Genomic DNA, 22,902 nt, shown 5'->3' with positions numbered 1-22,902 from the left:
CATTGGGCCAATACAGGTGATTGGAGGTGGATGGAATTAATGAATCAATTAGGGGGAATATAAAAGAGAATCTCATGACCAGAAGGCCATTATTAGTATTTCCATTAATATGGTTTAGCTAATCTGCTGACTTCTTTATCTGCCATAATAGTGTACACATATTTATACTGTCACTGTCACTATTCACATTCACTGTACAAAAGCATAGTGGTGATAGTCACGTGGAGACTTGTAACCTTGTGTTCATGTGGTCAGAATTTAGCTTTGCAGTAATATCATTTTGGTTCAGGGCTAAACTCCCCCAGTAAACTACAATAATATACACTGCCTGACAGACACACACAATATAGGCAAAGCCCATAATGAAAGTGGTGCACAATGGAATTGTCCTTGGAAATATTATTTATATATTGTATGGGCCCCTGTCAGCATCTCCTACATGTACCTGTCATTTTTTAAGAAATTCAGAAACACCTGGGACCTGATTCAGAGCCGCTTGCAAGCGCTGTGTGCTCGCAAGTGGCCTGATGGTATGCGAATGCGCATTCACACGCTTTGTTCTGCGGGTGCGTGAGCTACTCTGTGCGAGCGCAAACCACTTGCTCGCCAAGCAAAGACAGGCCAGTGAAATGAGTGACAGGAGAGTCCATTTGTGGATTTTAACAAGGGCAGGACACTAATAACGGGGGAGTGGAGGTGCGAACGCAGGCATGCCTGAGTGTTCCAACGCCATTTTAAAGGCGTGCATAATTAACAGGCAGCGTCATAGTACATGTCACATGCCTGTTTTTTACACCTGAAGTCCTCGCAGTGCTTGTGGTAGGGTAATTCAACCACAAGCACTGCGTTCGCTTCCGATGGTCCTCGATGTACCAATGTCTTAAAACACTTCCTGGAGATGACGTACGCTAGTGGGCATCTCAACATATGCTAATGGGTGTCTGCATACACAGAGCGATCGCTTGCACAGCCAAAGTGGGCATGCTAATGCCTTTCCGAGCGAGCGCCTGCCGTGACATCACTTTGCCGAATTTGCATACTCTGGATGCGAGCGATCGCTTCTAGCGAGCAGCTCTGAATGAGCTCCCTAGTTTATTGTGTGTACAAAACATGGTACGCATTCAAATTCACCCATTTGTAATGCTGGTACAGTCTTACTTGTGTTATGGAAATGACAAACCTTCAGGAGAGTCAGAGTGGGGTAAGCCAATCTGCTGTCTCATCTCTGAGTTTTCCAATAGATTAACACCAGTTTCTTATTGACACCAGTGATACAGAGAGTAGTCTGCCAGTGAATGAGCTGGCATTGTGTGTGTGATACTGTTGCTGCTGAAGGTGATACACCCACCCAGTGGACTATCACAGTCATGTCATCCTTAGTTTGACCAGTGCCACCTGTCCACATATCTGTAGTCAAGTAGGTACTCTGGGCCTGATTCAGAGCCGGACGCTCTGACAAGAGTGCTTGCTCTGAATCAGGGCTGTCCTACCTATTATTGGAGCGGCCTCCTGGCCGCTCGCATAGCTGTGGGTGACCACCCACAGCTTATGCGAGCGGCCAAAAAGATGGTCGCGATGGTCAAGACCATCGCGACCATCAGGCTTGCGACAAGACCCTGCGGTAGGGTCTCGCTGCCGCAAGCCCAGGAGTGCTTTTGGCTCTATCAGAGCCAAAAGCACTCCCACTGACATCACTAGTGATGTCAGTGGGGCCGGACCCATAGGAACGCCTCCGTCTGGGCAGCAACGCCCCCGGCATGCCCACCAAAGGGGGCGTGCTGTCACTCACCATCGACAGCACGCCCCCTTTGGTGCGAGACCCATAGTGACGGCTATTCGGGTCTCGCGCATGTGCACGACGGAGCTCCCTCCGTCGTGCGCATGTGCACTAGGGCAACATCGACCCGCTTGCGAGCGCTCAGCGCTCGCGAGCGGGTCTGAATCAGGCCCTCTGTACAATGGCATTTTCTAGACGAAGAATAACTTTTTGTTTTATGTTCCAGTACAGGTGAGGAATTGCTGTTCTGGTAAAATAGAATCTAGATGGAATTTGGTAGCGTGGAAACATGACATGATATTGGATGGAGATCCAATGCAACATTACTTATATATTGATTATCAGTTATTTATATAGAGCACACATATTCTGCAGGGCTTTACATTTGCCATCATGGCTTTAGTGATCTGCTGTGCAACAGGATGGCTGCTGTCATACTTAGCTCATCATGCAAATGATTGTTTCACAGCCAATTGTTGAGTGAAACTACTAGACTTCTTGGTCCCCTTTAGTGATAAAGATTCACCCCCAGCAGCAGCAAATCTTGGATATGGGAGTAGTCAGTATGCCTTTGCAAATTGGATGCAGGACTACCTCCGATCATTAAAGAGGAGGTGTTGATGGTAGAGTTTGCCTGTGCTGGTAGCAGATGCTGGACTGCTTGTTATTATTTTACATGATTTTTCATATTTTGATAAATAATTTGAATTATTTAACAGATTAGAGGTGCATAAATGCAAATGGCTTATCAAGGAAGACGTACATTGTTGGGTAACATTCCTACCTCTACTTACTGTGGCACTATAAATGGTACAGATACACAATTATCCCACTCATCCTGTTGCACTTCCACAGTAGGTCCTACTTTCATTTCTATGTCTAAACCATCTTCATCATCATCATTACTATTACTAGTAAGCCTCACATTTGTAGAGTGTTGAGAAATGGTGGAAGGAGGCTTCTCTAGGATTTCATTGTCAGAATCAGCAATGTCAGCCTCGCACATTTAACTTGTTGACACCCTTAGAGACTCCTCGGGATCTGTGAAGCTTGTGAACACACAGTTTGTTCTTCAACCTTAGTGTTCTTTTTGTGCACTGATTTGACTATTTTAATGGTGACACATCTAAACTCAGAATGAGAAGGTGATGCAAAAAGCAGTAGAAGGACCACACCTCACAAATAAAGTCTATGGTCTGAGCCTTTCCTTGCCACTGTGTATGGTGTAAGGTGTATTTGCAATTTTATGGAATTTTGGTAGTAACTATCACATTTTATACAGGTGATTGTCAAACACTCTTTAAATTTGGAGTGTCCTTTTGTCACAATCCGGTGAAAGTGATCCTCTGTGGAGGACGGTGATCCGGGAGGTTCAGGTGACTATCGGAGTGACTGTGGCTAGGTCTCCTATTTGCGGCTGAACCCAGGTTTGGCTAGACCTGTCTAGAGGCGCGGAGTCTAACTCACTTGGTGGTTTTCTCCAGTGACCCCTCCAATTGGGATTTGGTTTTCTGCTGCACCAAGTGAGCAGGTCGCGGCCCTCTGGACAGGTACCTGGGAATGGCAGAAGACCGGAAACCATATTACGTTAAGTTATTGCTAGAACACTGGAGATACACTGGAACACAAATAGAAATCCTGATCACCGGCTTGCATGAGATTACTGAGAATGTACTGAGAATCACTAAGAAATCCAGGAGCTGACTAGCTCAGCAGCTCAGGGAGATGTGGACACAGGCAGGTACTGGAGTTTGCTAAATATGCAGGAAAGCACAAACATATACTGGGGATTGCACATACAAGAGTAGAGTGGACTCAAGGAATATATTGGGAATGCTAGAAATGTGGTACTGGACAAAGGCCAAATACTGGGAGAGCTAGAAATGCTGGTACTGGGCAAAGGCAAATACTGGGAATAATTATATATGCAGGTGCAGATTGCACAGACAAGACATATAGAGAAGATAGGCATACACTGGGAGAGTGCTAACTGCAAGTGCAGATTTGCACTGACAAGACACAGAGCAGATTGACACAGACATGTGCTGGGGGGTCCAGCTGTGAGCTAATTAATACCAGCAGGTAATCTGACACTTCAGTGATACAGGGTAATAGCCATAGGAAAGCTGCAATAGAATTAGCAGCACATATACAAAGACACACAGGGAAGGGACATGAAACACTGAAGTACTGTGAGAAAGCTAAAGTCTCAGAGTACGGTTTAGCATGGAAGCTAATACAGGAAACTGGGAAACTGTGAGCAGGCTGAAGCAACACGCTGAAGGATTTAGCACAGAGCAACAGTGGGAGTAACACAGGCGCTTGGAATAACGAAGTTGATCAGCAACTTCCTGGAGTTCTGGAGGTGGATTTATACCCAGAGGTAGCAGATTACTGGAGCACAGCATCAGCTGACTGAAATCATGCTACCATAGGTTAGGAGTACTGTCACATGAGAGGAACTGTCATGGCAGCACCCATGATGGGAACTCTGATCCCCAGCACACACAGCCGACCATGGAAGCTCACAAAAAGCACCTAAGGCAGAATACTCAGCCCCACATCCATCACTGCACCAGACGTCTGACCGCAAGGAAGTCAGGGGAAGCCGGTAAGGAGGTGAGAGAGGCCGATCCTAGGCTGAACCCTGACAGTACCCCCTCCTTTTAGGGTGGGCACTGAACACCCATAAAGGCTCAACTGGAACTCCTCAGAAAGACACAAAAAATATACTTGAAAAACACAGGATACTCCAGCAGACTAGAAAAAATAACTTTTCAGATATCCTCCCAACTTTCGTATCTGTTTTTAGAGACTGGAAGTACTGGAATACTACATAAGGAGGCTTGTTCAAGAAGTAACTGTTTGCTGAAATAAATGTCCACCAATTCAAAAAATGTATCCTCATTAATGACTTTGACCCCCAAATGTTTTGCTTTTGCTCGCCTGGATCTCCAACCATCATGACCCAAAATAAGATAATTGATTTTACTGCTGAGTTTCTCAAAAACTTTGCCTCCATAAGTTTCTATTAAAGATTTGGCTTTATTATTCTCAACAGATTCTAAGACTCCCGAGATCACAAAAGACAAGTCCTTTAGGCAATTATCTGTTCCCAAAAAATTTTGCTCAGAGATAAGGTCTTTAGTTGAAGAACTGGTTTTATCCACAGAGGAAGGTAGGGGAACTGGTTGTGAGCATGAAATTTCTTTGGTCTTTGATTTAGGGCTTTTCCCTTTTGGAATTGAAGATACCTCAGACACTTTAGTTGAGCATACTGGAATGGACAAAACACAGTTAGGAGTGGACATGGAATTATACTGGAGATCCATCGATTGATAAACAGGAGATGTAATTTCATTAATTGATGTTCTTTATCTGCACCAGAATTAAAAAAATTGTTATTCTCAGGGATTATATGGTCAGTACCTACTACGTCATTGGACGAAGAATACATTAATTCAAACAATTGGTCCTCATCGATGACCTTGATACCAAGATTTTCTGCCACTTTTGGTTTAGATTTATCACCGTTGGGGCTCATGTTGAGGTCATTGGTTTCTTTACTAAGACTTTCCACAACTCTACCTCCAACTGCCTCAACTAGAGACTTGAGTCCTTTTTTCCCCAGAAGCCCAGGGACCTCTGAGATCACAAAAGTCAAATTTTTCAAGTGGTTATCAATCTCCTGGGAAGTCTGTTCAAAAACGCTAGACTCCGATTAAAAAGAGCGTGAGGCTTGTGAAGATCCCCTGAACATAGGAACAGAAGAATTTATAACTGGGATGGACAAATTAGCGGAAGTTGTTCTTTGAAGTATATTACTCCAAATCCCCTCCTGGGGAATGACACTGGGAACCCCATCCTGGAGTGAGACACTTGAAGTCCCCACCTGGGGAAGGACACTAGGAACCCTCTCTCTGGGTAAGAGGCTTGAAACACCCTCCTGGGGTGAAGAACTTGAAACGAGGATTTCCTCTTGGGGTGTAACACTTGAAATCCCCTCCTGGGGTATAACACTAGAAACCCTATCCTGGGGTGAATAACTTGAAACAAGAACTTTCTCTTGAAACATAACACTGGAAATCCCCTCCTGGGGTATTACACTGGGAACCCCATCCCGGGGTGAGACACTTGAAGTCCCCTCCAGGGGAATAACACCACGAACCCCATCTTGGGGCATTACATTGGGAACCCCATCTTGGGATGAGGCACTTGAAATCCCTCCTGGGGTATAACACTGGGAATCCCATCTTGAGGAACAACACTTGGAACCCCATCCTGGGGTGAGATACTTGAGGTCCCTTCTTGGAGAATAACACTTGAAATTCCCCCTTGGGGCACAACACTGGGAACCCCATCCTGGGGTGAAGAACTTGAAACAAGAACTTTCTCTTGAAACGTAACACTGGAAATCCCCTCCTGGGGTATTACACTGGGAACCCCATCCTGGGGTGAGACACTTGAAGTCCCCTCTAGGGGAAGGACACTAGGAACCCTCTCTCTGGGTAAGAGGCTTGAAACCCCCTCCTGGGGTAAAGAACTTGAAATGAGGATTTCCTCTTGGGGCGTGACACTTGAAATCCCTTCTTGGGGTATAACACTAGAAACACCCTCCTGGGGGATAGCAATTGAGGCCCCTTCCTGGGAAACAAGATTTTAAACCTTCTTTTGGGGTGAGAGACTCAAGGCCCCCTCCTGGAGTACAGAACTTGACACTCCCTGTTGGAGTATGGGACCTAAAACCCCCTTCTGGGGAAGCTGACTTGGCTTTTCCTTTTGGGGTATGCAATATGAAACCCCCTTTTGGGATGCAAGAACAGAGACTTCCTCCTGGGGTGAGTGGCTCAGAACCCCCTCTTGAGGTATGGAACTTGAGACCCTTTCTTGGGGAGTAACACTTGAAATTACGGTCCGCTCCTGGGGCATAACACTCGAAATGAAGGCCTCCTCCTGGAGCTTGAAACTCAAAACGAAGGCCTCCTCTTGAGGCATGTAACTCGAAATGAAGGCCCCCTCCTGGGGCATGAAACTCAAAATGAAGACCCCTCCCTGGGGCGTGAAACTTGAAATGAAAGCCCCCTCTTGGGGTACAACACTTGTAACCCCCTTCTGGGGTGAAAGATTTGAAACCCCCTCCTGGGGCATGAAACTTGAAACAAAGGCCCCCTTCTGGGGCGTGGAACTTGAGACCCTTTCTTGGGGTGCGAGACTTGGGACCCCCTCCTGGGGTGCGAGACTTGGGACCCCCTGCTGGGGTAAGGAAGTTGAGACCCCTCCTGGGGCTACTGACTGGAGTCCCATATTGGGAAAAGCAGAATCCGGACTGGGACCGGAACAGGCAGAATCCGTGCTGGGACTGATGGAAATGGAATCCGGGCCGTGACCAGTAGAAGTGGAATGAGTAGTGTCCCTGACTTTAGAAGGTTGAAATATCCTCCCAATATTTCTTAGACGAGGGTTGAAGCATCTTGTAGCAGGGCCCCAATCGAAAACTTGAACTTTATTTTGCTTAGTGGACATCACCTCCTTATCTGTAACTGAAGAAACGGGAAACACTGATGGATGATGGGGAGAACTGAAAATGCAGACATTAGGAGTCACACACTTGTCACCACTTCTCAGTGGGCGTAGAGTACAGTCCTTAAGAAAGTGATCGTCATAACCGCAATATAAACACAGATGCAGTTCCCGGTGTCGCTGACGTTCAACCTCAGTAAGTTTAGGGTGCAGGTAACTTTGATGCTTTACTTTAGTTTGCTTGGAAAAGCTGTTAGTCAAGTCAGGAGTGGCACTAGAAAGCTTGGCAATAACTTGAAAAATTTTGGGACGGAGATTTTGTAGTTGTTCTAGAAGCCAGTAGAAACTCTTGAAAGGTTCAGGGTCACGAATATCAGGAAATTGGGGAACCAGAGGACACTTGAGAGGATCACTAGCTTGCACAGAAAATTTTTCATCTGTAGGGGTAATTGAAACTTCGGAACGAAACTGTGGAGAATTCACTGGCTGAACTTGTGGTGTGCCTGGGGACAAAGCAGCTAGAACTGAATGAATAACCATCATTTGACTAGAGAGTTCTTGCAGCTGCTGTTTGACGGATTGCAAAGCTGTCTCCTGTGCAGACACACGAAAGAGTAAATCCTGAAAACCTGCTTCAACCTGGAACCCAGTGGCTTGCATATTAGGCTGTTTAAACTGTCACAATCTGGTGAAAGTGATCCTCTGTGGAGGACGGTGAGCCGGGGGGTTCAGGTGACTATTGGAGTGACTGTGGCTAGGTCTCCTATTTGCGGCCGAACCCAGGTTTGGCTAGACCTGCCTAGAGGCGCGGAGTCTAACTCACTTGGTGGTTTTCTCCAGTGACCCCTCCAATTGGAATTTGGTTTTCCGCTGCACCAAGTGAGCCGGTCCCAGCCCTTCTGGGAATGGCAGAAGACCGGAAACTATATTACGTTAAGTTATTGCTAGAACACTGGAGATACACTGGAACACAATTAGAAATCCTGATCACCGGCTTGCATGAGATTACTGAGAATGTACTGAGAATCACTAAGAAATCCAGGAGCTGACTAGCTCAGCAGCTCAGGGAGATGTGGACACAGGCAGGTACTGGAGTTTGCTAAATATGCAGGAAAGCACAAACATATACTGGGGATTGCACATACAAGAGTAGAGTGGACTCAAGGAATATATTGGGAATGCTAGAAATGTGGTACTGGACAAAGGCCAAATACTGGGAGAGCTAGAAATGCTGGTACTGGGCAAAGGCAAATACTGGGAATAATTATATATGCAGGTGCAGATTGCACAGACAAGACATATAGAGAAGATAGGCATACACTGGGAGAGTGCTAACTGCAAGTGCAGATTTGCACTGACAAGACACAGAGCAGATTGACACAGACATGTGCTGGGGGGTCCAGCTGTGAGCTAGTTAATACCAGCAGGTAGACACTTCATTGATACTGGGTAATAGCCACAGGAAAGCTGCAATAGAATTAGCAGCACATATACAAAGACACACAGGGAAGGGACATGAAACACTGAAGTACTGTGAGAAAGCTAAAGTCTCAGAGTAAGGTTTAGCATGGAAGCTAATACAGGAAACTAGGAAACTGTGAGCAGGCTGAAGCAACACGCTGAAGGATTTAGCACAGAGCAACAGTGGGAGTAACACAGGCGCTTGGAATAACGAAGTTGAACAGCAACTTCCTGGAGTTCTGGAGGTGGATTTATACCCAGGGGTAGCAGATTACTGGAGCACAGCATCAGCTGACTGAAATCATGCTACCATAGGTTAGGAGTACTGTCACATGAGAGGAACTTTCATGGTGGCGCCCATGATGGGAACTCCGATCCCCAGCACACACAGCCAACCATGGAAGCTCGCAAAAAGCACCTAAGGCAGAATACTCAGCCCCATATCCATCACTGCACCAGACGTCTGACCGCAAGGAAGCCAGGGGAAGCCGGCAAGGAGGTGAGAGAGGCCGATCCTAGGTTGAACCCTGACACCTTTCTTACATCTTCTTCTTACCCCTTGACCTTCTTTAAAAGTAGATGACGAAGGAGTACTATGACTGTCATCATTAGTACTGGGTTGTTCCTGTTCTTCTATCAACTAATCCATAATTGATTTTTACACTAGGACAGGAGTAAAGCTACTATAGTTGAACATAACTGCCAACACAACAAGTGGATGTACAATGAGATAGGTAAATAAGGGACTGTTACCTTTACCATTCAGTTTTATAAAATGACTTGTGGTGATTTTTGATACCAGAAAAAAAAATCTTTTTTTGCACTAATTATTTTTGGAGTACAGCTGATAGGGACATTACCACACCCAGTGAGTACAGTAATATATGCTGTCTCTCTAAAACACACACTCTAGAAATATAATTTAAATGTATTTCTAAAAGACTGGAGATTTTTTTAGGCACCAGAAAAAATTCCTGTTTTTCACTTATTATTTTGGGGTGCCGTTGACTGGAACACAACTAAATTCATTAGGTACAATAATTTATGCTGCCTCTCCAAAATACACAATATTGAAATATGATTTAAATTCAAGTATAATAGACTCCCAGGTAAGCTGGCTCTCAATTCGTATGAATTTATGTATGTGCCTTTATCATGAGGCCTTACATTTGCCAAAAATATATATGTGCCTTTATTATGAGGCTTTAATTGGCATACATTACATTTGGGGTGAGCGTTTGGGCGTAGGGCCCCCGAGGCTGCTCTGGCTGGGCCTCCTGAGGGCATTACCACTTAATACACATAGTTACTTTTCACATCACCTTTTTATGTTTGTTTATTATTCATGTAATTTTTCACATATATTTTAACCCCTTAACACTTAGTAATTACTTGCACACATCTATACTTGACACTGCACTGTCACTCTTTTTCCATTTTTCATGTGATGCCCTGGGGGTCCTGGGCTGGACTTTATTTTGGGGTGCTTTGCGCCCCGGATGTGAACCGTTTAGTGTATTGACTGCTAGTGACAGAGAAGCCTTGACGAGGCCTAGCAGCATCCCATGTATTTGCAAATGCATGCAACTAATATCTCTGAAATTCTATTACCATATAGTGTTCATATATTGTTGCTAGTATAATTCAGTGTGCTGAGGAACAATAGGGGGTTAAACCCCCCTCTCTTTTCTATGAAGGGCCGCTGCAGGGAGTGTGACAAGCTCTGCAGTGATGTGACTAGTGATGTGGGGGCATGACCAGTGTGGTCTACATAGGGATGTGGCCTGTGTTGTGGGTGTGGCTACCTCCATGGAAGGCATAGCTAGGGCCTACTTACAACCACTTTATAGTGGGAATATAACATGAAAAAATGTTTAGGTTTTTTTTTGTGAAAGGGTGTGAATTGTATTGTCTGCCTTTCCTAGAGTTCTAGAATAGTTCAGATTAATAAAAAAAAAAAGAAAAATAAATCCAAAATTGTTCACTGATTATTGGCATATTTATATAAATTTTCATCCAACATCCCTAGCCTCTGCATTAAATTAATAACTGAACTGGCCTCTTAAATTGGGTACTATAATACACCTTTCACATTGGAATGCTGGGTCACACCCGGGATTTTGTTCATCGGTCCATCCTGGGTGCAAACCGGCAGAGACCCCTTTCAGACGTGGCCCGACCTACCACTGATGCCAGGTCAGTAACATCACCGATATCACAGGCTGAGCCTGCAATTGGAGATGAGATCATCTCCAAGTGCCAGCTCTTCCTATGCAGTGAATGGCACCCTGGTCGCATCTACCTGGGTTATCTGTTCACAGGTAACCTCTAGCTGGGTTGAACATGTGTTCAACCCTTCTCGTGACCATGGTTAAAATACTATGTTGGCTTATTTCAACCAGGCCCTTTCACACTGCATTAACCTTGGTTGTTTTGCATTCACGTGCAATAAACTGGGTTATTGTTTGCAGTATGATAGGGGCATTAGATAAGTGATATAAATCCAATAAATGCTCTTATTAGACAGAGTGATTATCAGATCGGTGTGCACCCATAGACACTGAGCAATTTCTTAGTCAATGTGTACTTTCTTTTGATTTCTTCAATAGGATTGGGAAGTCAGGAATAATAAAGTGTGTGCAGCATCTGACCGTTGCAGGCAGGGGCATATTGAGAGAGGTGGGGGGCCCATATGCAGTCTCCCCGGCGGCTGGCAGCACACCGAGCGCAGCGGAAGATTCTGGGCAGTAGTCTTTGTATAGTCTACTGTGCATGCATAGGTCACCGGGAAAATGGCAGGGCAGCCATTTTTCTGGTGATTTCCCTACTGTGCATGTGCAAAACTTTGGGAAAATGGCTATGGTGGCCATTTCCAGGTGATTTGTATGGAGCTGCTACCGCTAACATGGGACTGCACTGTACACCCTGCACCCATGATTGATATACCCCTGGTTGCAGGAGCATTTGAAGCTGTATCCTGCATATACACAATCTAATTATTGGGCCAATCAACCAATTATAAGCTAATCAGCCCAATAATTGGATAGTCTGTACCCGACTTTAGTCGTTGCCTCTTTTAAAAAAAATAAATAAATAGCTGCAATGGCAATACTGGAACAGGCTAGTAAGGGTTAAATACAAATAAAGTTTTAAATAAAAAATATTTAACATGATTAAAAAAAAAGTCAAAAGTCTTTTATATTTTTAATAGATATATTTTTAAATGCAAACTGTTATTGTCATCCTGAGATAGCACTAACAGAACAGGTAATGCTGCATAATACCAGTTAATTAGGCTTCCCTATGCAAAGACTGTCCGAAGCCTTCACCAGGTAGCAGTGTTATCACATACCAGTGGTAACTTTCATGTTTATAGAAAAAGTCACTGACTAGGATTCTTCTTCTTTTTTTCTTTTTCTTTTTCTTCCCCAAACAGTGCATGTTTTCCATGTCCCCTCACAGAATCACAAGTGAAATAATGATCTCTATCTGTGAATCTTTTAAAATGTGTCAGTGAATTCTGAATACATCTGTGCACCTGCTGGGTGACCTGGAAAACGTAAACTGTGTGGAGTCCTGAGGACTGAGTTTGAGAACCACTGGTGTAGCCCAATGAGATCAACACAATACTACACAATTGAAGCTTTGTAGTAGACCAAGTTTTTCAAATAAAGTAAAGGATTCTCACATCTAAGGATTCTTTCGTTTTCAGTGGGATGATGTTAAATGTGATCTTCAGTTCACAGATATCAATTGTACAGTATCTGCATTCAGATTGGTCCTGTAGTGAGACCCTTAGGCACCCAAAGAAAAATGACCAAAGCCTTTTAGCATATAATAATCCAATTCGATTTATTTATAAAAATCTTTTGTTCAAAAATATAATAAAAAGCTTCTAGATACATTTTCTGACCTGTTGCGGACAGGAGATCTAGTGCTGCCTATTTATTATTTTTATTATCAGTTTCATATAGTACTCCAGGGGTGGGGGAGTCAGTTATTCAGGTGACAGGGGATTCACACAATATGGGGGCAGAGCTTCGCGTGGCCCCGTGGGTAGGTGGGCCTCAAACAACCGTGGCAGGGTAGGGATGGATTGATGATGGTTCGGATGACCGGGAGGTGAGTGAGCTGGGCTGTTGGTGGTGACAGGAATAAAAAATATATATTTCCTGTCAACACTGTCTGCTCTGCAATGGATACTGTGGGCCTATTTTCATGGGGGGCCTGGACCTGCAGTTCCACCTGCCCCATTGTTAATCCGGCCCTGCTACTACTACTATTACTAATGATAATAATAAAATATATGCAAATATTTTAAAACTAAGTTACCCAAGAAGAGCACATTACTTCTAGACCCCTGAATTATCAAAATAAATGTATCTGTCATTATTAAAGAGGAAGTTGGTGACTTAACAAAAAAAAGCTCCTGCGATTAGTGGGCTGCCATAGCTAGTCAGTCATTCAAATGTAAATAAAAGATTTCCTGTCACAGGATGATGTTATGTAAACTTAAATAAGAACTACGTTATTTCTAAGTACCGATGTATGCACGCAACATGCTTATGTTTGCTTCTGTGCACTAATGTGAGTATAACATGTCCGCTTATACAGTACAGTACATCTACAACTAGACTGTTAGACTACTAGCAAAAATGTGACCTATATGATTTCAAAATTACTAAAACAGCATAGATAGTTTGTAAATTATTTTCAGTATTTTGAGTTTACAGTGTTATACCTGTTACATGATGATATAGTTGTTGCCTTACTATGATTATATTGTATGAAAGCTTATTTGAAAATGCTCTTTTTCTCCATTGTACAGTATCATCAATTACTTCCTCTGGAGTAAACGCTGCAAGTTTACAATCAACAACCCCAGGTATTTGCCCGTACTTAATATTTTTAATTTTCCATTACTATCATATTTGCTTTATTTTCATTATTCCTATCATATACTGTTATATGAACCTAAAAACACCACAATTATTGATAATTTAAAATGCTAATAATAATAAATACATGAGAAGAGCATGTATAACCCTTTCAAGACTAATGGTAGTTTACACCTCTGTGGCCATTCCATTTACATAATATTCCGGGAACTCATTTCAAATTTCTACTACAAGCCATTCAAGTTTAATAGTGTTTTTGAAGACATTTAGGAGTTTGCTTTGGTTACACAATAGTAGATACATTTACATTTTATGGACCGACCTCATTTACAATTTGACAAACAAAAATAGGAACAGCGCTGTGTGTTAAAATCACTTTAAGCCTAAAAACAGCTATATCTGTGTGGAACTTATCCAATTTTGGAATTGACTTAAAACAACACTTATTATTTTCCAAACTGCATATAACAAATGATTATTAAAAACACAACATGTGAATTAAAAATTAATACCATATAGAAAAATATATGCAAAAATGCACTACTATAAACTAGAGATGAATGGTTAGGTACTGCTGAAAACTGGACACACCCGAACTCTTGGGTTTTGAGTCCTGGTTCGGGACTTCCCACAAGTTGGACCTCTGATCTAAATACCAGATCATCTGGTGTTTCTGGTTGCATGTAAGTCTCTGCCTCATGATTTCAGGTGCCAAAATTGGTAAAAAAAATAATTGCCAGGAAATTAATGTTATGGATGTCAATAATACTATAAGAGCAAAAACAGGTACAAGCTACATGATTGTAATTGTTTTTATTAATTTTTTAAAGAAAATCAAAACGGAACCAAAACATTTGAGGGTGGTTTTGCCAAAAACAAAATGACGATGATTTCGAACCATAACACGGGAGTCTGTGCACATTTCTACTACTGTATAAACTGTCAATCCTAAAATCACCAAAACATAATAATTAGAAACTAAAGAAGTCCTCAAATACCAAAATTAAATAATGTACTGTGCAAACTCTGTGATATAAATAACTTGCTTAATATTAGAGATTTGCACCGACCCCCGTGTTTTGGTTTTGGATCTGTATACCTCTTCGATCTGGATTTGGTTTTGCCAAAATCGCCCTTGCATGTTTTGGATCTGTATTTTTTTTCTAAAAAATCATAAAAACAGCTAAAATCACATAATTGGGGCCTGTTTTTGTTCAGTATTATTAACCTCAATAACATTTATTTCCAATCATTTCCAGTCAATTTTGACCACCTCACAGCTCACAATATTGATTTCATCCAGTTTAGGCCAAAAGGTTACATCGAGCTAGCTGGCTGACTTAGCTAAGCAACAGCAGTGGGTTGCACTAACATGTGGCAGTTCAGCTTCCAACATGGTACAGAGTGGCACTGCAGAGGTAGACAGGATGTCAGTTTAAAATACTGTACGACCCCATAGGAAGTTTAAAAACCAAGAATGTTTTCATTAATCAAGAAATAGGTCAGAGGCCCAAGGGAGTTGGAATATGTTTATGGACTGATAACAGGGAAAGGAAGGAAGGATTGATTGGTTTTTCATTTATTTATTTTAATGTTTTGATTCTGTAGAAAATTTATGAGGGAGGAACAATGTAGGATCAAGTTCTTCAGTTCCTGAAAGATATCTTTGATCTGGAGGAGTTTTTTATACATCTAATAGAAATGCAATGACCTTGCTTGTGGAGGTGCTGCTAAATTGTACACACTGTAAAAAGATGTTTACTTTGTGCTCAGGGAGGTTTTTAGGGATAATATGACCAAGACTTGCTGTTTACATCAGAGGAAAGCAGCCTGTAGCTCTCTGGCTGAACTACAACTCCCGGAATCCGTGATGTTTTCCGGGCCTACTGGAAGTTGTTTGTCAAAACGGGTGGCATGCCTCAGGTTACCTCAGCTTACTTTATGCACTGTATGTAACATGTAAATAATATGTATGTATGTGACCAATATACACAACTAATTTTTGTATTAAATGTATTTGCACTTTATTGCACACAGCCTGGCAGGAAGATGCTCTGTGCTGCTGCACATATTTCTGGTCTCTCACATGATACCAACCATCTACATTATCTAGTTATTCCTCTTAGAGTCACCTACATATAAAGGGGCAGGTGCTTATTAGCTGAACTGTCATTTATAATAAAAGCCTATCAATTCACCAGTCACTATTCCTGGGGCAACCGGTTGGGGTTGGGAGGGGGGCAATTAAAAAAACTGGGTAAATTTGAATATCTACCATGTTTTGCCCACCCCATCAACTTGGTGGTTCAGATTCTTTTTAAAAAAATGAAAGGGTCATACAGGAGATGCTGTCTGTGGCCATATTTCTGGACAATATCATGTAGAATATTTCAGTGGCTGTGGCAGTGCGACTTCCAACATGGCACATCAGGAAACAAATGTTTTCATTAATCAAGAGGCCTGAGTGAGATAGAGTATGTATGTAGTTGAAGGCATGGCAATGAAGGGCTCATTTGTAGTAAATTTAATTTAAGTTTTGAATTTCGAAGCAAATTTATGAGGGAGGAGTGGAGTCATTTACAAAGAAAATTAACTCACTCACATCAGTCCTTGCTCCAGTTGAGCTCTTCAGTGGTTCTGCATTTTTTTTTTTAAATGAAAGGGAAACAGGAAGGGGGCCAAGGGATTAAAAAGTCTGGTACTAAACACACCTTATCACTGTGCTTCTGTGATTATGTATGGAAAGGCTGGGAGGAGGGAGGGGAGAACATCTCCAGATACCATCACAAAATAGCCTCTTTGGTGCTTGAGTTGCATCTGACCAAACATGGCAGTTATGAGCAGCGGCACAAAAGCACGACAGTTTAAAAAATATAGGACATCTATGAAATATTTGGCAGACAGGATGGCAGTTTAATAAACTATAAAATTAAAAATGTCAGGCAGCAATGTCCCAAACAGCACATAATGCAAAGTAACAGGTGCAAGATGGAATTGTATTTGGGCCCTTCCTCCCACCCTTATGTTGTATACATTAAACAGGACATGCACAGTTTAACAAACCAATCACTTCAGCGACAGGGACTGTAAATTGTGGCTGAAACTATTGGTTTGTTTTAGCTCCCACAAAACAAGCTACCAATGGGCAGTTGACATTGCTGGCAATGATCTCTCCATTCACAAACTGGCTTTACAGAGGCAAGTTGTTGTCCCCATCATCATCCGATTCCTCACCCTCATCAGTATGTACATCATCTTCACACAATATTAATTCGTCCCCACTGGAATCCATCATCACAGGTGCCTCTGTAATTTTGGGATGTATTTTGCATTTTTTCCACATTTTGAGGAAGTAGCCTCCTACGCCGGTCACTGATAAGGTTCCCGGCTGTGCTGAAATTTCTTTCTGAGTATACACTGGTGAGTGGACAGCTCAAGTAAAGCAAAGCCAGTTTGTGCAAGGACCTCCAAATTGCCTTTTTTTCCTGCCAGCCATCAAATGGACTGTCTGACATGCCTATTTGGATGCTATCATTAAAATGGTCCTCAACTATTCATTGAATGGTGACTGTATCAGATGGAGTCACGGTAGAGGTCTCATATATCGTAGGATATTGTTTTGGACCCAACCAGATGTCAAAAATTGGTTGTGTTGACTCATCTGCATCACCAGTGGGTCTATTGTTGGGAAAGTTTAGGTTTTTCTTAGCAGAAGGAGCCACCACTGCATCATGTGCCACTTGAAGTGACAATTTACTTACCAACAGATCTTTGCATCTCTTCAGATCTGTGTCCATTGAGAAGAAAGACATGACATATAACTTAAACCTAGGATCTAGCACGGTCGCCAAAATGTATTGATCTGATTGGAAGGTCCTGACAACCCCTGTATCGTGGAGAAGCGAATAAAGGACTTGATCTACAAGTCCGACATACTTAGCGGAATCACTTTGTTTCAGCTCCTCCTTCAGTTTTTTAAGCTGCTTTTCCAACAGTCTAATTAGGGGAATTACTTGAATCGAGCTGGCAGTGTCTGAACTCACTTCACAGGTGACTACTTCAAAGAGTTTCAGCACTTTGCACAACACGGAAAGTATTTTCCACTGAGATTGAGTAAGGTACATTCCTCCTCCTCTTCCTATGTCATAGTTCATTATATAGCTTTGGATGGCTTATTTCCTATTCATCCATCCACTGAAGCATATAGAGGGTGGAGTTCCACCTTGTAACTACCTCTTGCTTCAGCTGGTAGCAGGGCAAATTCAACATTTCTTGCAGGTGCTGCAATCATCTACATGCGCATGCTGAATGGCAAAAATGTCTAGAAATTTTTCTGGCCACAGAGAGCATCTCCTGCATGGCTCTGTCATTCTTTTAAAAATATTGCACCATTCCAGAAATCCTAAAACTGATAGACTCCTTTAGTAAAATCGCAGGATACTGTATTAATATTTCTAAATCTGAATTATTACACTTAACCAACCTAACGACACGAATAATCTTAGCCCCCTCTATCCATATTCAAAATGGCTCCTAATAAACTCACTTACCTGGGGATCCAGATTACAGCCAATCTCTCTAAGCTTTATGAAGAAAATTTCTCTCCCATGATTTCTAGGGTACTGGGGATGTTAAATAATTGGTAATTACTCCCTCTTTCACTCCAAGGCAGAATGTTGGTACTCAAAAGCATTATCTTTCCAAAAAATTTTTACCTATGAGGATGTTACCAATTTTCCTGAAAAAAAAAGACGTTTTTGCTTAGATGCAAAGAGTAGATGTTGGCCACTGTATAATTGCTGGATTTGGGAAGTTTGAGTGTCTAGTCGGGAAGCTGGAACTATTCCCGAACGCTGTGGCATCATACTGCATTCCTACAAAGCAAGTCTGCAAAACAGACTTGGCCATGAATAAGTTTATGTGGCGTGGGAGAAAACCAAAAATAGCTATGACTAAACTCATAACTCCCAGAGGAAGGGGGGGATTGGGAGTCCAAGATCTTGCGTCCTATTCTATCTCAGTGCTAGCTAGATATGCGATAGACTGGATCTTAGGAAAGAATACATACTCCACTCAAAACCCTCGCAAATTCCCTCTAACATCCTTCAAAATATACTATTTTGTGACATTTATTATACATGGATCTCTCTAAACAAGAAATTTAAACAAGACCCACTCTACTCCGCATATATTCCTCTATGGGGCAACCCAGCCTTCCCTCCTTCCCTGTCCAATAATTACTTCTCATTCTGGAGAGAGAAAAGCCTAACAAACTAATCTCAAGTATTTGACCCGGGAGGACAAATATATAAATTTTCAGACATTAGGGAGAAATACAACATATCTCAGTCACACTTCTATATGTATTTACAAGTGAGCCATTACCTTTCATCGGTACAATATATAAAAAGCAGATATTTCACAAATACTGACTTATTACAATCCACCATAAGCCTATGCGAAAAACTCAACTGTCGCATTAAATTTATATACCTCCCTCTAGTTAACAGCCTCGCGAGTTCTGGTGGGGACAGAACGATGAAACAATGGCAGAAAAACCTCCCAAATCTATTGTCTTCAGACCAATTGCTTGATCACTATGACTCGACGATGAAAATCCTTAACTCCTTGTACCTACAAGAAGTACATCTGCGTACTATACAAAGAGCATATACCTCTCCTGCACAACGCTCCCATTTCTCCCCACACCTTACAGGAGAATGCCCTAAATGTCAATGTACACTCGCATTTTTCTTTCACTGTTTCTGGACATGCCGGAAAATTAAACGTTTCTGGAACAAAGTTATAGCCTTTATTAATGAGTTATTATCCACTCGGTTTTCACCTGACCCTCTAGCCTGTCTATGTGTTGACCTCACCAACTGGAACATAACCCACTCCACTACCCCCCATATTTCTATTATTACTATGATAGTGACGATATCGAAAAAGATCATATTGACACATTGGATTTCCAGATCCTCTCCCTCTCTCGCTGAAGTTAAGGTAAAACTTCTCCAATTTATGTATTTCGATAGGAAATCCACACAACCACATATAGAAAGAGGGGCTGTGACCTTTTATAAAAAATGGGGTCTCTATATTGATAAATTGGAACAATCTACTCAAACACAAATATATAAAATTTTTGAGAGAACAGAGTGGTTTCTCCACCGACAGCTTTCGATAGCCCCCTAACAACCTCAACTATATCAACAATCTCAAGAGCATTTTATATGTGATTATTCTTCATTGTAAGGTCACAATTGTGGAAATTCTCAGGCCTCACGTCAAGCCATCTTTATTAATATAATGTTCAATCCCCTATCTTCCCCCCGTGTTCTTTCCTACCCCTTTCTATATTTGTCTATATGTTGCTTTACTATCCTGGGTATCTTAATCAATTACTTCAGAATATTGTTACTCCTTTAACAATTTACTCATTTTTCTTCATACATCGGAATGTAAGATGATACATGCCAATGAGGAGTCCAAATATTATCTGTCTTAGCTAACACCTTTTATCCCTCTGGGACACTATGTTTATGTTTATTCGAAACAGACGCTCAGCAACAATAGGATATTATATTATACAATGTTATTATTGTTGTGGCTTTTAAGCAATATCTCAAGCAACTATGTAAACCCTATAGTAACTGTAACTTGCTATATGTTTCTCTTTTATTTGCTGTATGTCTTATATCTTTGAAAAACTTGAATAAAAAAGATTTAAAAAAAATAAAAATATTGCACCACCAAGTTGATTGTGTGAGCAAAACATGGGACATGTTGGAATTCACCCAGCTGTAATACTCTCACAATATTGGTGGCAATGTCAAAAATCACAAATCCCGAGGAGAGTTCAAGCGGGGTAAGCCATTTTGCAATGACTTCCCTGAGTTTTTCTAAGAGGTTGTCAGCAGTATGCCTCTTAGTGAAACCGGTTATACACAGAGTAGCCTGCCTCTGAATGAGCTTCTTTTTCTTAGATGCTGCTGCTGCTTTTGGTGCCACTGAAGGCAATACACCCACCCAGTGGGCTGCTACAGTCATATAATCTTGCATTTGCCCTGTTCCACTTGTCCACATATCTGTGGTTAAGAGGACAGTTGGTACAACGGCATTTTGGAGGACACTAATTAAGTTGTTTTTAACGTCCCTGTACAGGCTGAGAATTGCTTTCCTAGTGAATTGGAATCTAGATGGGATTTGGTAGCGAGGACACAGGACCTTAATTAACTGTCTAAAACCCACTGCATTAATGGCAGATATTAGATGCACATCTAATACCAGCATAGATGTTATAGCATCAGTGCACTGTACAGCTGTGACTGCTGTCATACTTGCTTCCCCTTGCAAAGGATTATTTAACAGTCAATTTTCTTTAAACTACTACTAGTAATCTTCCTGGTCCCCTTACTCTACCAGCAGCAGCAGGCGTAGCGCTCAACAATTCTTCTGAGGAATCCTGGATAGGGAAGGACTGAGTTAGCCTAATCAAATTGGATGCAGGACTACTTCTGATCATGATTAAGGATATTGTTGATGAAGGTTTTGGCGTTGAAGATAGCAGGACTGCTTGTTTTTTAGCCAAAGTTTCTGAATTTGGCAAAAACTTTGGATAGATGTACTGCAGATAATGTAACAGGGAGGAGGTTCCTAGGTGGTTAAGGTCCCTACCTCTACTTACTCTTGCTTAACAAAGGGTACAGATGGCTTGGCAATTGTTGTCTGGATTTGGGAAGAAATAATTAAACACATAAGAAGTGGACTTTTTTGTCTTATGCCCAGGCATGACAAAGGGCTTTTCCTTATCACGGTTAACAACTCTTTCCAATGGAGCTTGATTTATATAAAAAACGTCCTCATTAACAACATCGTTATCATCAACATCCTTATTAGCACCAGCTGCACAAATATCCTTCGCATCCTGGTGCACTTCCATAGCAGCATTCTCGATTTCTATGTCAGCATGTTGACTTGTGCTGCTCATCCCCACATTTACAGATGGTACACAAATGGTGGAAGGAGGCCCCTCTTTGAGTACAGTATTGGAAAGGTCAGGCTCACACATGTCACCTGCAGACACACTTGGTGCCCATCAACTTGTAGATGCGGGGACAATGGCATGATTACAACATCATAATTATGCCAGCATCTCCAGTGAGGTGAAGTGCATACACTGAACATTCAGACATTCAGTGTATGCACATCAATCATCCCCGAACATGGGCAACCTGACGACGGTCATCAGGTGGACCATCATGTTTGGGTGATGATAGATGTTGGAACCGACCAGCGGGCGCATGCCTCACTGGTCATTCAAGACATTTAAATGCCTGATTTGCAGCCGATACCTGAGCAATTGCACTAATACAATGTTGTAATCGTGCAATCACTCAGTATTATTGGCAAGTGGTTGGGCACCTTAAGACTCCCCTCAGGGATTTGTGAGATTTCTGAGCACACAGTTGGTTTCTGTGCCTTAACGATTTTCATTTTTTTGAAACTTCTACAGGGAGAAGTGCTTACATCATCATAAGAGGCAGAACCACCAGTCATAAATAAAGTCCATGGACTTAGGGCCTGATTCAGAGCTGGACGCTCTGACCAGAGCGCTCGTTCTTAATCAGGGCCCTCCTCCATTAAAATGGAGCGTCCTCCTAGACGCTCGTATAGCTGTGGGTGACCACCCACAGCATATACGAGTGTCCAAAAAGATGGTCGCGATGACCATCGGACTTGCGACAGAAACCCTGCGGTAGGGTTTCCCAACCACAAGCCCAGGAGTGATTTTGGCTCTATCAGAGCCAAAATCACTCCCACTGACATCACTAGTGATGTCAGTGCGGCCGGCTTCAGACGGTAGGCGTTCCCATGGGAACGCCTCCATCTGGCAGGCACGCCCCCGGCACACCCACCAAAGGGGGCGTGCTGTCAATCAACATCGACAGCACGCCCCCTTTGGTGCGAGACCCGGAGCGTCAGCTTGGCTGTCGCAGTCCGGGCCTTGCGCATGCGCACGACGGAGCTCCCTCCGTCGTGCGCATGCGCAGTGGGGAACATCGACCCACTTGTGAGTGTACTGCCGCTTGCGAGTGGGTCTGAATGACCCCCTTAGCCTTTTCTTGCCACTTTGTGTGGTGAAAGGCATATTGCCAATTTTGTCTTTCTGCAGCTAACTTTCCCTTCGATGTTTTTTTCTTTACCACTGTAAAAGATTGGCTCTTTGATTTTATATACCCT

At 42.5% G+C, this 22,902-nt stretch overlaps 1 protein-coding gene across 4 annotated transcripts in view; it reads left to right on the top strand.

Annotated features, from left to right (window-relative positions):
* Positions 1–22,902, top strand: part of EMCN (endomucin) — a 202,284-nt gene that overhangs the window by 10,541 nt on the left and 168,841 nt on the right. For all 4 annotated transcript variants that reach the window (XM_088453250.1, XM_088453248.1, XM_088453249.1 and 1 more), the window contains exon 3: positions 13,587–13,643. In XM_088453250.1, coding sequence (XP_088309376.1) covers positions 13,587–13,643 — 57 coding nt within the window. The remainder of the gene's footprint in view (positions 1–13,586; positions 13,644–22,902) is intronic.

Source organism: Taudactylus pleione, unplaced genomic scaffold (genome assembly GCF_031769625.1).
Source record: "Taudactylus pleione unplaced genomic scaffold, aTauple2 ptg000573l, whole genome shotgun sequence".
Taxonomy (NCBI): domain Eukaryota; kingdom Metazoa; phylum Chordata; class Amphibia; order Anura; family Myobatrachidae; genus Taudactylus; species Taudactylus pleione.
Note: the sequence above shows the minus strand (reverse complement) of the source record. Positions and strands in the feature narration are given on the sequence as shown.